The 14,781-nt window shown below is 49.4% G+C and overlaps 2 protein-coding genes across 2 annotated transcripts; both read left to right on the top strand.

The window, feature by feature from the left end:
• The first annotated feature begins 1,966 nt into the window (after positions 1 to 1,966).
• On the top strand, positions 1,967 to 3,715 carry LOC125509610 (E3 ubiquitin-protein ligase ATL6-like). The gene has a single exon (XM_048674617.1). The coding sequence runs from the start codon at positions 2,275 to 2,277 to the stop codon at positions 3,469 to 3,471; it is 1,197 nt and encodes a 398-aa protein (XP_048530574.1). The 5' UTR covers positions 1,967 to 2,274; the 3' UTR covers positions 3,472 to 3,715.
• A 7,631-nt stretch (positions 3,716 to 11,346) lies between these two features.
• Positions 11,347 to 12,632, top strand: LOC125509609 (putative clathrin assembly protein At4g40080). The gene has a single exon (XM_048674616.1). The coding sequence runs from the start codon at positions 11,434 to 11,436 to the stop codon at positions 12,433 to 12,435; it is 1,002 nt and encodes a 333-aa protein (XP_048530573.1). The 5' UTR covers positions 11,347 to 11,433; the 3' UTR covers positions 12,436 to 12,632.
• The last annotated feature ends 2,149 nt before the right edge of the window (positions 12,633 to 14,781 follow it).

Below are 14,781 nucleotides of genomic sequence, written 5' to 3'. Positions count from 1 at the left end.
CTCGATGCTCTGGTTCGTGCCGGTGGTCGGGTCAAGGCGGACGACTTTCCATGCTTCGGCGAGGCATTCCTACTCCTTGGACGCCCACTTGATGCGCGCCTCGCCGGACCTGGCCGCCCGCTTCTTCTTCTTGCGCCCCCTCGCCGGAACAGTCGCCGGCTCCTCCTCCTCCTCCTCCTCGCCGTAGACGTAGCCGAGCTCGTCGTCTATACCGCCGCTGAGATCGACCGTGTCGTCCGGGGTGACGAATCCGGGAGACGCGCCGGCTGCGGCCGAGCCTTTTTTTCAGCGCCGGCGGGGCAAAAAGTCTGAAGATGGTCTGTTGGGGACGCGGATGGAGATGCTCTTACCATCCATCCATATCATACATAGATCGGCCTGGTGCACGCGGAAAAGCAAATCAACGTGCATTTACAGTGTATGGTTTACACAATTCCCTCTTTCTACAGTACGCGATGCAGAAATTTGTTCCTAGTTCAAAAGTCGCAGCTTCCCACCTCGTCCAAAACGTACGGAATCTGATCATTGGTAAATGTAACCACACGGGCGCTTTCACCGCAAAACTCTACTAGTACGTGGAAAAGCCAAATGTCAAAACCGCGCATCAGTTGAAAGGTCATGACAGAGACCAGATACAAAAACATCCCTCTCTCCTTCACCGTCGATTTGCTTGTCAAACACCCCAAGAACCTTCCTCTGGGATATCGGATTTGACTACTAGGATCAGAGCCGCCTAATGACCGGTCCCGTTTATTAGTCAAGTCAGCTTCGCACGCGGCGCTGGGAAAAGGAACGGAAAGCACAGGGCAGTCCGGTAGTTAACGAGGCCAAAGACAAGCATAATCAATCCACTAATCTCGCGCCCGCGACGGACTCCGCAGTCGGCCACGTGCTCTCGCTCCGAACCCGGCATCTCCAGCGTTCCTTCGGTGGTCGCATTCGGCCACCAGATTCGGTTCTTTACCAGCCCGACCTACCACAGACACTTGCCATGGGTCTGTCTCCGTCTGCGTGCACCAGCATACCGGCCGTGTACTAGCATCCATTCATTATCTTTGAAGGGACTTCTTCCTTTTTGCTTTCGAGACCTATTTAATCGAGGTGGCATTTTTCAATGACCAACACCGGGATCGGCATTTAACATGACGAAAATATGAATCTTATATTTTTTAAAGATGATGTTGTTTGAGCGGTCTATTCAAGTTTTTTCACTGTTTTTGCTTAGTGTATTGTATTGTACTGCATGCATGTCTATTTTGGTAGGGATGTCTTCTTTTTATTGAGAAGTACCAGTAGACACATTTCTAATTTTATAGTGAAATGAATATTCAACATATATTAAACAAGCATGTGGCTTGTGGCACCCACAGCCATAATCACAGAACCTTGTGGCATATGATTATGCATGTAGTTTTTGTTTAAGAATCATGCATGCAGTAGTTAGGAAGCTTCATAAAACTAATAATTTTACAAAGATGGGCTTTGTGTTAACTAAGCGTAGCTTAGATGATTAGGTTCCTACTAGTGCAACCAGCCCGCCAGGATTCTAATCCCAGACTTGACAACAGTGCTCGTATTTTTTCTGGATTTATTTCAAGCTTTTTCATCGATTTTTTCTAGCGGGAGTAAACGTTCCCGTCGACAACGAAGAAGGCAACGTCAATCTCAAACTGTTGACCATATCTCGAAAGTGCTATAGCAGCAGGGTGAGTGTATGCGCGCGTGTCTGTGGGCATCTATGATTATACTGCATTATTATTTTTTAAACATGGGCTTTGCTTTAGGAAACCGGGTGGGGTCACTCTGCCCCCATGCACTTCAAAAGGTTGTTGCACACTTCATTCTGTCATTTGACCAAAGCATATGACCCCCGCATGAAAGTATGAAATTGGCACCATTCAAGATGTAAAAGACGAAGGAGCATTCAAAACAAAACTCGGTAAAATAGGCAGTAGAGACACTCAAAACCAGCACTACTCCATTCGCTACGTACGTGCAGCAATGAATTCGCGGTGGACCTAGCAATTCCCCACCCTTCCCGCTCCACACACACCTACAACAACATCTCCTCCACACACACACACACAAAAAAAACGAGTACAGCAACAAGCCGGCCGTCATCCACCTCGACCCGCCTTCTTCTCACGTATATAAACGCGCTGCACTCCGCACCGTTGCCGGACCTCCCAGTTCACAACTCCGATCGTCCCATAAAGCGTCCAGCTTCCCTCCGCTAGATCATCAGCGCCACTCAGCAGAGGTACGAGCAGATCGATGGGGCCGGCACGCTGCGCCGATGGCCGCCGATGGCTCCTCCTCCTGATCGTGCTCGCCGTGGCAGACTTCGGGGCGGCGCAGCAGAACCAGAACCCGCCGCCGCCGGGCGGGCAGTACTACACCAACTTCAGCCCGTCCATGGCGATCGTCATCGTCGTCCTCATCGCCGCCTTCTTCTTCCTCGGCTTCTTCTCCGTCTACATCCGCCACTGCTACGGCGACAGCCCCTACTCGGCCACCACGCTCCCGCTCGGCGCCGGCGCGGCGGCGCGCTCGCGGCGGCAGCAGCGCGGGCTCGACCCGGCCGTCCTCGAGACCTTCCCCACCATGGCCTACGCCGACGTCAAGGAGCACAAGGCCGTCAAGGGCGCGCTCGAGTGCGCCGTCTGCATCAGCGAGTTCGACGACGACGAGACGCTCCGCCTCCTGCCCAAGTGCTCCCACGTCTTCCACCCGGACTGCATCGACACCTGGCTCGCGTCCCACGTCACCTGCCCGGTCTGCCGCGCCAACCTCGTCCCCGACGCCGACGACGCCGACGCCCCGGCCGCCGGCGATCAGCCGGCCGAGCTGTCGGGCGTCCATCCCGCCCCGCAGCCGCAGGAATTGCCGGCGCCTGAGGCGGAGGCGGCGCATGCCGTCGTCATCGACGTGGAGGAGAGCGAGGACGAGCGGATCATACGGGAGGAGACCGACGAGCTGACGCGCATCGGCAGCCTGAAGCGCGCGCTGCGGTCCAAGTCCAGCCGCGGGCCCGCGCGCTTCCCGCGCTCGCACTCCACAGGCCACTCGCTCGCCACGCGAGCCAGCACCGGCACCGGCGCCGGCGCCGAGAGGTTCACGCTGCGGCTGCCGGAGAGCGTGCTCCGGGAGGTGGTCGCGGCCGGCAAGCTCCGGCGGACGAAGAGCCTCGTCGCGTTCACGGCCGGCCGCCAGGGCAGCATGCGCCGCGCCCTCCGGCTAGGCGGCGGCGGCGGCGGCGACGGGAGCAGCCGCGGCGGGAGGAGCGTGCGGCTGGGCCAGTCCGGGCGGTGGCCATCGTTCCTGTCGCGGACCTTCTCGGCGGCGTGGGGGTCGAGGTCGACACGGAGGGCCGAGTCGGACGGGTCGAGCAAGGGCGGGAAGCCGGCCGGCCCCGGCGGCAAGTCAGTGGAGTGCAACGACCAGGCGTGCGCGGCTGGGCAACGTGTTTAGTTTGACCCGGGCCGTGGTCAAACGGTGCGTGCTTGCGTGCCGCTTGCTGGGAATGGGAAGGAAACGGCCGTTGCTTTCCGTTTGTCCCGGTGGAACTTCTCTGCTTGGTGGTGGATTTTTTGTAGGGTCATTCATTTTTCTTTTCTTCATTCAAGAAACATGTACATAAAATGGTGTTTGGTTAAATTAAAGTAGATATTATATCCACAAAAAAGAGATTAAAGGAGATATTCCTGTCAATTTTTATCTGGTGGTTGTGGCATACGGTGCTATATTCGTCGAGAAAAGAGTAGACTAGTGCATGTGGATCATATCATCACATGGTGCTTGCACTTTTGCTTTGTGCATCTGAGAATCATGTGACATAAACAAGAACCGGTGGACTAATCCAAGCACACATGTTTTTCATATCATATTCACACGGTTGAGTTATTGTAGTATCCTATCTTTTCTTCTTGGTGCAGGGCAGCATATATGCGTTGCTTTGCATAGTGCGTCAGGCGGTGCATCAGCAGACGCGACTGATCAGTGGTTTATCACCAAACAGACTTATGAAGTGCCAACGTTGGATATTTTGATGTTGATATCTCTCCATCTGCATATGAGCAAGAATTCAACATGTTTCGGTTGGGCACACCACCGTCTCGGCCTGCCTTGCAAGCAAAAAACGACATGTGGTGTTTGCTTCAGGAACAAGGCAAGGAAATGATATGCATGAACCATTGAGTGTCTAGATGAACCAAACATAGGCATGATTGAGAAACATAACTAAATTATGAAGTGCTAGTATAAACTCTGGTGATTTCACATGTTTTCTTTCCTGAATAATTTGGTGTGCGGATCATTCTGGTAGCCACAAGCGCAATAAATGAACCGAAAACCTCAAATGTGGAGAATCTGGAAAATTTGTGAAGCCATCTTTTTGGAATGGTGGTTGTCGCCTCCACTTCGTCACCACTCACCACCGCATTTCAGTTACATATTGCAGTTTGGTCGCTCACACGCTGAGCATCATCGTCGAAAATGGAACACTCGTTTGCTTTATTCAGTTTTATCTTTTTAAACCTCTCAAAATTTTACTATCATAAACCAGGTACTAATGATCAAGCTGTGATCATTGATCACCCATCACCCCTTGCTTAAAAAATACAAGCGGATTGGAATACTCTCATGGTGGCCTGGTGGGCCAGGTGCATAATTCGAATGTGCAACCCTATTTCAGGAACAAGTAACCAATGGAAAGAAAAATTCTTTAGTAACAAAATCACCACCCACCAACAAGAGGTAAAGTATGACCCATGGTAATCTTGAAAAGGAAGATGAGCATTTTGCTTCCCTTCACTCATGAAGGTGATTGACACTCTAATTCGCCTTCGAGCCACCATGCTATGGTCGTTGGCACATGAAACAACTAAGAGACTTCCTATACAGCGCCTTAAGCGCGAGTTTACCAAGGCACTGCTCATGCGCAAGGTCATTTGGGTGGGCCCATTAAGCACGACCAATCGCTTCCCTCAACAACAACAAAACTCGCTCGCTCGCTCGCAGCTACTATTTTGGTCCTCACTTGACCATTGGACCATTGACCGCTCACCGTTGACCGTAGACTTCTCATTTTTTTTGTTGAGATGGTAATGAGTTGATTATGATATTGAGATGGTAATGAGTTGATTATGATATTGCGTCGAGAAAAGAGTAGACTAGTGCATGTGGATCATATCATCACATGGTGCTTGCACTTTTGCTTTGTGCATCTGAGAATCATGTGACATGGACAAGAACCGGTGGACTAATCCAAGTCCACCCACACATGGTTTTCATATCATATTCACACGGTTGAGTTATTGTATCCTATCCTTTTTTTCTTGGTGCGGGGCAGCATATATGCGTGGCTTTGCATTTTGCATAGTGCGTCAGACGGTGCATCAGCAGATGCGACTAGCCAATGGTTTATCACCGGACAGACCTATGAAGTGCCAACGTTGGATATTTTGATGTTGATATCTCTCCATCTGCATATGAGCAAGAATTCGACACGTTTCGGTTGGGCACACCACCGTCTCGGCCTGCCTTGCAAGCAAAAAACGACATATGGTGTTTGCTTCAGGAACAAGGCAAGGAAATGATATGCATGAACCATTGAGTGTCTAGATGAACCAAACATAGGCATGATTGAGAAACACAACTAAATTATGAAGTGCTAGTATAAACTCTGGTGATTTCACATGTTTTCTTTTCTGAATAATTTGGTGTGCGGATCATTCTGGTAGCCGGAAGCGCGATAAATGAACCGAAAACCCCAAATGTGAAGAATCTGGAAAATTTGTGAAGCCATCTTTTTGGAACGGTGGTTGTCGCCTCCGCTTGGTCACCGCTCACCACCGCCTTTCAGTTACAAGTTGCACTTTGGTCGCTCACACGTTGGGCGTCATCGTCGAAAGTGGAACACTTTTTTATTTTATTTAGCTTTATCTTGTTAAACCCCTCAAATTTCTACTGTTGCAAACAAGGTACTAATGATCAAGCAGTGATCATTGATCAACCCTTGCTTAAAAAACACAAACAATTTTTTTAGGAGTTAAAAATACAAACAGCTTGGAATACTCTCATGGCGGCCTGGTGGGCCAGATGCACGATTCGAATGTGCAACCCTATTTCAGGAACAAGTAACCAGTGAGAAAAAATTCTTCAGTAACAAAATCACCCCACCAACATTAGGTAAAGGACGCCCCATGGTAATCTTGAAAAGGAAGGCGAGCATTTTGCTTCCCCTTCACTCATGAAGGTGATTTACACTCTAATTCGCCTTCGAGCGATCATGCTATGATTGTTGGCACATGAAACAACCATGAGACTTCCTATACAATGCCTTAAGCACGAGTTTTCTAAGGCACTGCTCATGCGCAAGGTCATTTGGGTCGGCCCATTAAGCACGACCAATCGCTTCCCTCAACAACAACAAAACTCGCTCGCTCGCTCGCAGCTACTATCTCGGTCCTCACTTGAGCATTGGACCATTGACACAAATTTAGGGTGTGCATCATGTACCAGTTGGCCGGAAGCATCCTATCTTTTCTTCTTGGTGCAGGGCAGCATATATGCGTTGCTTTGCATAGTGCGTCAGACGGTGCATCAGCAGACGCGACTGATCAGTGGTTTATCACCAAACAGACCTATGAAGTGCCAACGTTGGATATTTTGATGTTGATATCTCTCCATTTGCATATGAGCAAGAATTCGACACGTTTGGGTTGGGACACCACCGTCTCGGCCTGCCTTGCAAGCAAAAAACGACATATGATGTTTGCTTCAGGAACAAGGCAAGGAAATAATATGCATGCACCATTGAGTGTCTAGATGAACAAACATAGGCATGATTGAGAAACACAACTAAATTATGAAGTGCTATTCTAAACTCTGGTGATTTCACATGTTTTCTTTCCTGAATAAGTTGGTGTGTGGATCATTCTGGTAGCCGGAAGTGCAATAAATGAACCAAAAACCCCAAATGTAGAGAATCTGGAAAATTTGTGAAGCCATCTTTTTGGAATAGTGGTTGTCGCCTCCACTTGGTCACCGCTCACCACCGCCTTTCAGTTACAAGTTGCACTTCGGTCGCTCACACGCTGGGCACCATCGTCGAAAATGGAACACTCTTTTGTTATATTCAGTTTTATCTTTTTAAACCCTCAAATTTTTACTATCATAATCACCCCTTGCTTAAAAAATACAAGCGGATTGGAATACTGTCATGGTGGCCTGGTGGGCCAGGTGCATGATTCGAATGTGCAACCCTATTTCAGGAACAAGTAACCAACGGGAAGAAAATTTCTTCAGTAACAAAATCACCCCACCAACGTGAGGTAAAAGATGGCCCCTGGTAATCTTGAAAAGGAAGACGAGCCTTTTGCTTCCCCTTCACTCATGAAGGTGATTGACACTCTAATTCGCCTTCGAGCGACCATGCTATGGTCGTTGGCACATGAAACAACTAAGAGACTTCCTATACAGCGCCTTAAGCGCGAGTTTACCAAGGCACTGCTCATGCACAAGGTCATTTGGGTTGGCCCATTAAGCACGACCAATCGCTTCCCTCAACAACAAAAAAACTCGTTCGCTCGCTCGCAGCTACCATCTCGGTTCTCAGTTGACCATTGGACCATTGACCGCTAACCATTGACCGTAGACTTCTAAAATTATGAAAAAGGTTTACGAACACAAAAAATATTCGTGAATTTGAAAAGAAAGTTCTTGACCCCCAAAAGTTCATGAATTTGAAGAAATCACGATTTCTTTAAAAAATAACAGATTTTAAAAAAATCACAAATTCTTATAAAAGTAATCGAATTAAAAAAATTCACGTATTTAAAAAAAGTTCGTGTATTTGAGAAGGTACAGAATTTGGAAAATGTTTAAGGATTTGAAAAGTTCACAAATTTAAGAAAAGTTCACAAATTCGAAAAGAAATAAATTTGACAAAATTTCATGCATTGGAAAAAAATAAAAACGAAAAGGAAAGGGAAAAGACAAAAAGAAAACCAGCAAAAAGGACAATAAACCTGTTTGGAAGCTTCTAAAACCATTTGGAAGCTTCCTATAACCAATTAGAGCTTATGTGCACTTCTGTATAAGGGCTACCCCCTGATGGGCTGGCCCACTACGAAACATACTTATGTTGGGGGTGTGGGTGATGTACCAGTTGACCTTTTAAGTCGTGCGGGTGAAAGAGTGATAACATCGCTGCTCCAGCCCAATTGCAGCATTTTTGGCGAAGTCTTTGAAGTATTTCTTCTAACAGAGATTGATGCAACGAACAAGATGGTTCCAAGAGATTTTACTGTAATTCTTGGTTATAGGAGTTACTTTGTATTTTCTTGGATTTTAGATCCGAATCAGTGTACCTGTAATTGTTATGAGTATGAATAAAATTACGGGTGTTTCTAAAAAAATTAGCCTTTAAATAATGCAACAGGCGCCAAATAGAAATTGGCCACTACTAGCAGATACCGTCAACATCGAGGCAGCTAAATTTGCAATTATTAGGTTTAACCTATTTATTACTTTTAATAATTCCGAGAAATCAAAGAGCCTCGTATAGCCCATTAATGCATGCCAAACAAGTGTGGAAATTTTAGTCTTATCCTAGTTGTGCTAAATGTGTTAGACCAAGATACAAGTGGGTTAGCATAAAGAAAATATACAGGTGGATTCCTTCACACAACACTAAGAGCAATCTTAGCATCTGCGGCCGCCATATGGGATATGGAGGGTGCTCTATATGAATCTGGAGGCAGCGATAGTTGTGTGCAAAGACAATGTCATCATAATGCGACCTTCATAAATTTTCCTTTTAGTCATTTTATTCAATTTTATAGTGGCAATTTAAGCTCAAATGTATCTACCAAACACATGTATCAACACGATAACTTAACAACAACTATATTCAGTGGCAAAAATGCATGGCTTTTCACATGTAATTAGCGACTTGAAATGTCATTCAAAGACATTTTGAAATAAGGAATGTCGCTATTCGAGTGACATTGCTACCTAGTACTACCTACACTAGTTGGTGCGGGCGTCGTCTAGTCGTCGCCCTACTCATCGTTGTCGTCCTCATCCTCGTCCTCGGAAAGACCGTTGAAGTAGGCGTAGGGATCGTACTCGGAGGCGGTAGCCATGAGTTGCCATTGCTCCTTGTTGGTGAGTGCAGGGGCGTACTCTCATAGGATGCACTCCTCATTGTGAGTTTTGAGTGCGGAGAGACACAATTAGTAGTCGATCAGGTCCTCGGGTTTCAACATGGGCTTTGGCTGGGCCTTGACACGGACATATTTATTCACTAGGACGAGGGGACAGTGGGGCTAATGGGGACGACGTCCTTCTCCTCTTAACCCGAATGAGGGGGGTTGGATACACCGCGGCTGCGCTGACGCCAAGGGATCCACTATTGCAAGAGGAGGATTCAGCAACTGTCATGACTAGTACACCGCAGGAAGAGTTCGCGCCAATGCGTGATGTTTTGGCCAGGAGGTTCCGCTCCACCACCAAGTTGAACCGTTATGTTCTTGCGCGGCGACATCGTGCCAGATGATGGAGGGGATGGGAGGAGAGGAGGCGGCAGGAAGAGGGGGGAGCGGCTAGGGCTTTGGTGTTTGGGACGCCTCGCCGTCATATTTTTTAGCTAGTGATGAAGCCTCGTGGCCATTCGAATGGATGCCTTGGGAATTGGGGGCGGTGGAGGCCATTAATGGGTAGGTGGTTACCGGTCACGTCGCCCCACTCGTAGTTGATTAATTGAAACACACAGATTCATGTGCGGGCGAAGGGTTGCTTCAAATGAAGGAAGAATACGCTGAAACGTTCCTCCCACGTTGATGGCCGGGTATGGAGCTAGCTCCATAAATTATGTTGATTGGCATCCATATGGTGAATGTGCTAGAGTGTCATTTTGGCCCCATATCATCATATTGATAGTTATTATGATGATCAGGGTCATATGATGACTCTCCTGGAGTTGCTCTAAGAGCTCGAGAAGAGCTCACATAGATATGCTCCTTCGTCGTCGTCCTCACCTAGCTTGTGTATTGTGTTTCATGAATGAGTCGGATTATGACTTATGTCATATGTGTACGCTGCCTTATTTTATCATGCAAGAAAACAAGTTGAAACGTTATTTCACTAGTGATGGATGAATCCGAACAAACATGAATACGTTTAGTTTCTCCCGGTCTCCCTAGTGGAGCCGTTTCACTTTTATCCATTAGAGGTCGCTCCACTTTCATAGATGAAGCCACTTCCTCTCCTATTTTGTCTGTCTTCTTGTTCTCAAGCCTTGTTTCGTCTATCGCTTTCCCATCTCGCTTCTAGGCGTGTGCATCGCTAAGTGAGAGAACATGCCTTTGTAACACCTTCTCTTGCGATTCTGTACGGGGAGAGAGGCAATTAGGTTTTTGGATAGCGGCCACACTCCTCCATCGTGGTTGCGCATGATGACTTCTCCGAGGATGACTTCTTCCCCGACATCAACGACTGTCTCTTCTTGAATTCTCCTTTCACCGCACCATATGTCATATGTGTGTCATTTCTCATTTTTTTTTTGCTGAGATGGTAATGACCCGATTGTGATATTGTGCGTGGGAATAATTTTATTTACGGGCACCGTGTCAATAAAGTTATACCACTACAGTAAGTTTACCGTCAATGTTCAGATTAGGACGATCAAATCGCGCCCTATGGAGACCCGTACGGGCTACTGCAGCTTGGGTCAATGAAAACTATATCGACAGGTTCCCGGAGACAGCCATGCCATATTCTGTCAATCTGTCACGGGGCAGATGTGCTGGCAATGGGGATACAGCGCATTAACAATGATAAAATGGACCTCCAGCTACTTTCGCCGAGTGATCTCGTGCGAGGCTGCGAATGCCGACATGACCATTTAATTAACCAACTTTTTTATACCGAAAGCTGATTACGATGTGAGGTTTCCTTGTAACCCTAGAAGTAAAGAAGGTACTAACAATTAGTAGTTGCATTTTTACGCTTGCTTGGTGAAGAGGTGCCACCCCTGCAGAACAACGAGAAATACCGTTGGACCAAAAGTAATCGAGGTGCAACAGAAGAGCTTTCTCGTGCCATTCGGTGCACCTTTCTGCGGTGAAGTGTTGACCTCCTCCGATGAAGAAGAAGAGGCGGACAAGTTGACTCGTCTCTTCCTTCTCCCAGACGGTGCACTGCACTGCACCGTTCCGTACCGCTGGCCTGGGTCATCCAGAGAAGCAAATTGATCGAGTCAAACCGATCCGACGGCCGCGATAGCCCCGCCCGTCGCATCCGACGGCGGCCCCGCCACCAGCAAGGATTATAAACTGACCGCTTCCTGCCAATTTCCGCCCCCCGATCCCCAACCTCCTCGCAGCTATACACATCCCACCACCACCTCCTCGCGCGCCGCCGATCGCCATGGGCCTCAAGCTCCTGCGGCTCGCGGCGACGCTGCTCTCCCCGGGGGCCGCCTCCCCGGCCTCCGGCGCCGACGCGCAGGGCGCGGTGCTGCGGGCGACGGCGCACCACCCGTCCACGGCCCCGCCGTCCGCGCACCACCTGGACGCGCTCCTCGCCTTCGGCCGCGGCTCGCGCCTCTCCGCCGCGGCGCTCGCGTCCGCCTTCACGGACCGCCTGCGCGCCGCGGCCTCCGGCGGCGGCGACGCCGCCGTGGCCCTCAAGTGCCTCGTCGCGCTCAGGGTCCTGCTCGCCCGCGGCGCCTTCATCCTCCGCGACCAGCTCCTCGTCGCCCTCCTCCGCCACCCGGCCTCCGGCCGCAACCCGCTCGCGCTCGCCGCCTTCCCGCTCGGCCGCTCCTTCGCGGCCGCCTCCTGGGTCCGCTTCTCCGCGCGCCTCCTCGAGGTGCTCCTCCTGCTGCCGGACGCCTCCTGCGACCCCGACCACCTCACCGCGCTCCCCAACCCGCGCCTCGTCTCCGAGCTCGCCGCCTTCGCCTCCGTCGCCGCCGCCGTCCGCCAGGCGCCGCCCCCTTCCTGCGCGCCGCAGGCCCACGCCCTCGTCTGGGAGGCCGTCCGGCTCGCCGAGGAGGACCGCGTCACGGCGGAGCGCAACATCGCCGCGAGGGTCCGGGAGATGGGCGAGCGCCTCGACACGCTCGGCCTGGCGGACGCGATGGAGCTGGTGTGCGTGCTGAAGCGGGTGGAGGAGAGCGCGGCGTCCCCGCCGGAGTGGAAGTGGGCGGGGCTGGACGAGGCCGTCGTGGCCGACGCGCGGCGGCTGCGCGAGCGCGCCGAGGAGGTGCTGCTGCGGAGGACGGAGCAGGACAGGCGGCTGCTGCGGAGGGACCCGGCGTGGAGCGCGTCCGCGCGCGTCGCCATGCTGCCGGCCCGCGGCGGCGACGGCCCGGCCGTCCGGTTCGGCTCCTCGCGGTGGTCCGGCGCAGTTCCTTCGTGGCGATAGGACATCGGCGGCGATGCCTGTGCCTGCTCTACTGGTTGCAAGTTTCAAACATTTGTTTGTTGTAGAAATCTGAACATTTGTTCGTTGAAGAAGCTGAGCAGAATGATCCAGGCTGCTTTTTTGACCGTTTGATCGAAGATCGATTCGAAGTAGGAGTACAACTTTTCTTTTCTTGATTAAATTATGTGCTGCTTGCTGGTTTCACGATCAAACATGAGAGCCGTGATGATCCGTGAAGGCGAAAGATCGGCCAGAGCATTGAGTGCTTGACAAGCCCCTTCCGTTCCTGCGCTGGAAAATGACATTTTGCCGCGATTGTTCTCCACAAAGATGCAATCATGCAAATTACAGTACACGCGTTCTCCGGATGTGGTACAAAATTAAGAATCGGATATTTATTACCTATCATATCACGCACGAATTCGTTCTCCAATTTCGCAATCTGATAGCGCGCACCCTTCATAAACAATTTGTGTCTTTTGACTTTGCAAGATGTGCAGGTGGTGTAAACAATGAGGTCACTTAGTTGCGTTGGGTGTACGTGCGCATCAAGCCACGTTGGGGGCTTGTGCTTTTGACTTGTTCATTCATGTGCTTGGCATTCTATTAGCGGATTGCGTTTCGTAATGCTCTCTTTGTTTACAAACTAAAGTCGGCGCCACCACGCATAGATTATCCATCTGCTCGCTCCATTTCCAGGCAAATGCCCGCGCAAAAGCCTGGTTCGTACCTAAAAGAGATACCGCAGAGCACACCGTATGTTCGGCATTTCATAGTAGCAAAAACTAGCAATATATGTTCTTTGTTATCCCGCGAAAACTAGTTATTGATGTTTAACGCGAGGCGGGAATGTCATGTTCGGCTCCTCGCTGTTCAGGGAAGTTGATTGTCGACGTAAGGGACGGAAATTGACAAAAAATTGTTTGTTGTAGTAATTTGTGAGGCTGTGGCGCAGGGATGAGGGAAAAGTGTGGAAAGTTAAGACTCAGGGCAAAATAGAGTAGTACTAAGAAACAAGGGGCACAAAAATAAAAATCCCACATTTATTTGTACATCTATATCCATCTACGCCGGCTCTTTGCAGATAGAGCATCAATTCCTCTTCAGCAGCCACATCCAGTGGCGGAGCTAGGCAGGAATCTCTATGGGGTATGGAAGAAAGGCAAAATATGAAGAGGTGTGTTTGGGGGGGGGGGGGCACTGCCCCCCTCAGGCTTTTACTAAGCTCTTCTACTGGCCAACCACCTGGCATAGGTGGTAAGCAATTATAAGAAAATATGTATCAAAGCTTCGCTACGGGCCACCACTAAATGCACCGGGGAGGTCGTAGTGATCACACGCGAGGAGCGTCAGGCTCTCCCCCTCCATGAAGTCCTCCGGGCATATCTCGGATGCACGTCTGTCAGAATGACCCTCCACCAGGTTTGGCGTCGTGTAGTTCATCCTCCTCAATGCACAACCGTCGCTTCATCGGCACTCTGCGACGATAGAGGGTGCTTGAGCTGCTCGAGAGTCTGCCTCACTACCCGCACCACCGTATGAAGAAGAAGAAGACAAGGAGAGGATAGTGGCTACAACGAGTCCTCCTACTATCCTCACATTGGTTGGCCAGAGGGACCGGGACAACTACAGAAACCCTTGTCATGATGCCTACAAAGAAGAATTTTCAAAAAATAGTATTGTTTTATAGTAATTTTTTGATCACATACTTAATATGACCTATTTGTCAGCGATGAGCAGTACATATGCATATCCTGCTATTTGAAATTCCCTACACGTTTCAAAAAAAAATTCCCTACACGACTGAAGGTACCGACTGGCCATAGTGAATAATGCAATGCAGGTAGAGCAACATTTGTAAAGAAGACAAACACTGAATATTTTCGATAATGAGCACTTGTATTGACTCAAATTATAGCATCAAGCTGATACAAAGCATGATCAGTAACACCCGACCCCTGCATAACTAAAATACACACAACATGCAATAACAAAAGGACTGTGCTAACAACCGGACAACAGGATTTTAGCTATAGGCACGGACGATCGCGCAAAGACACATGCATGCAGGACGAGCGATGACGACTTTGCATGCGCGCGTGAGCTTGCAACTGCATTGTTAAATATGCATGCATATAAAAACAAAACTGCTGATGTCATCAAAGATTTCTTTGAAATTCAAACTTTAAAATGTTTTGTAGCACAAACTATAGCTTGGATTGAAAAACTGTTTTCACATAAAAGATTCGTCGCGACGAGATCTTTGAATCTAGATCCCATGTTGATATGTTTTGACGACTTTTTGTCGGGGTCAAAAGTTATCAGGCCCAGGCTAAGCAAGTTATC

Source organism: Triticum urartu, chromosome 5, assembly GCF_003073215.2.
Source record: "Triticum urartu cultivar G1812 chromosome 5, Tu2.1, whole genome shotgun sequence".
Lineage (NCBI taxonomy): Eukaryota > Viridiplantae > Streptophyta > Magnoliopsida > Poales > Poaceae > Triticum > Triticum urartu.
The sequence above is the reverse complement of the archived record's forward strand: the minus strand, read 5'-3'. Positions and strand labels throughout refer to the sequence as shown.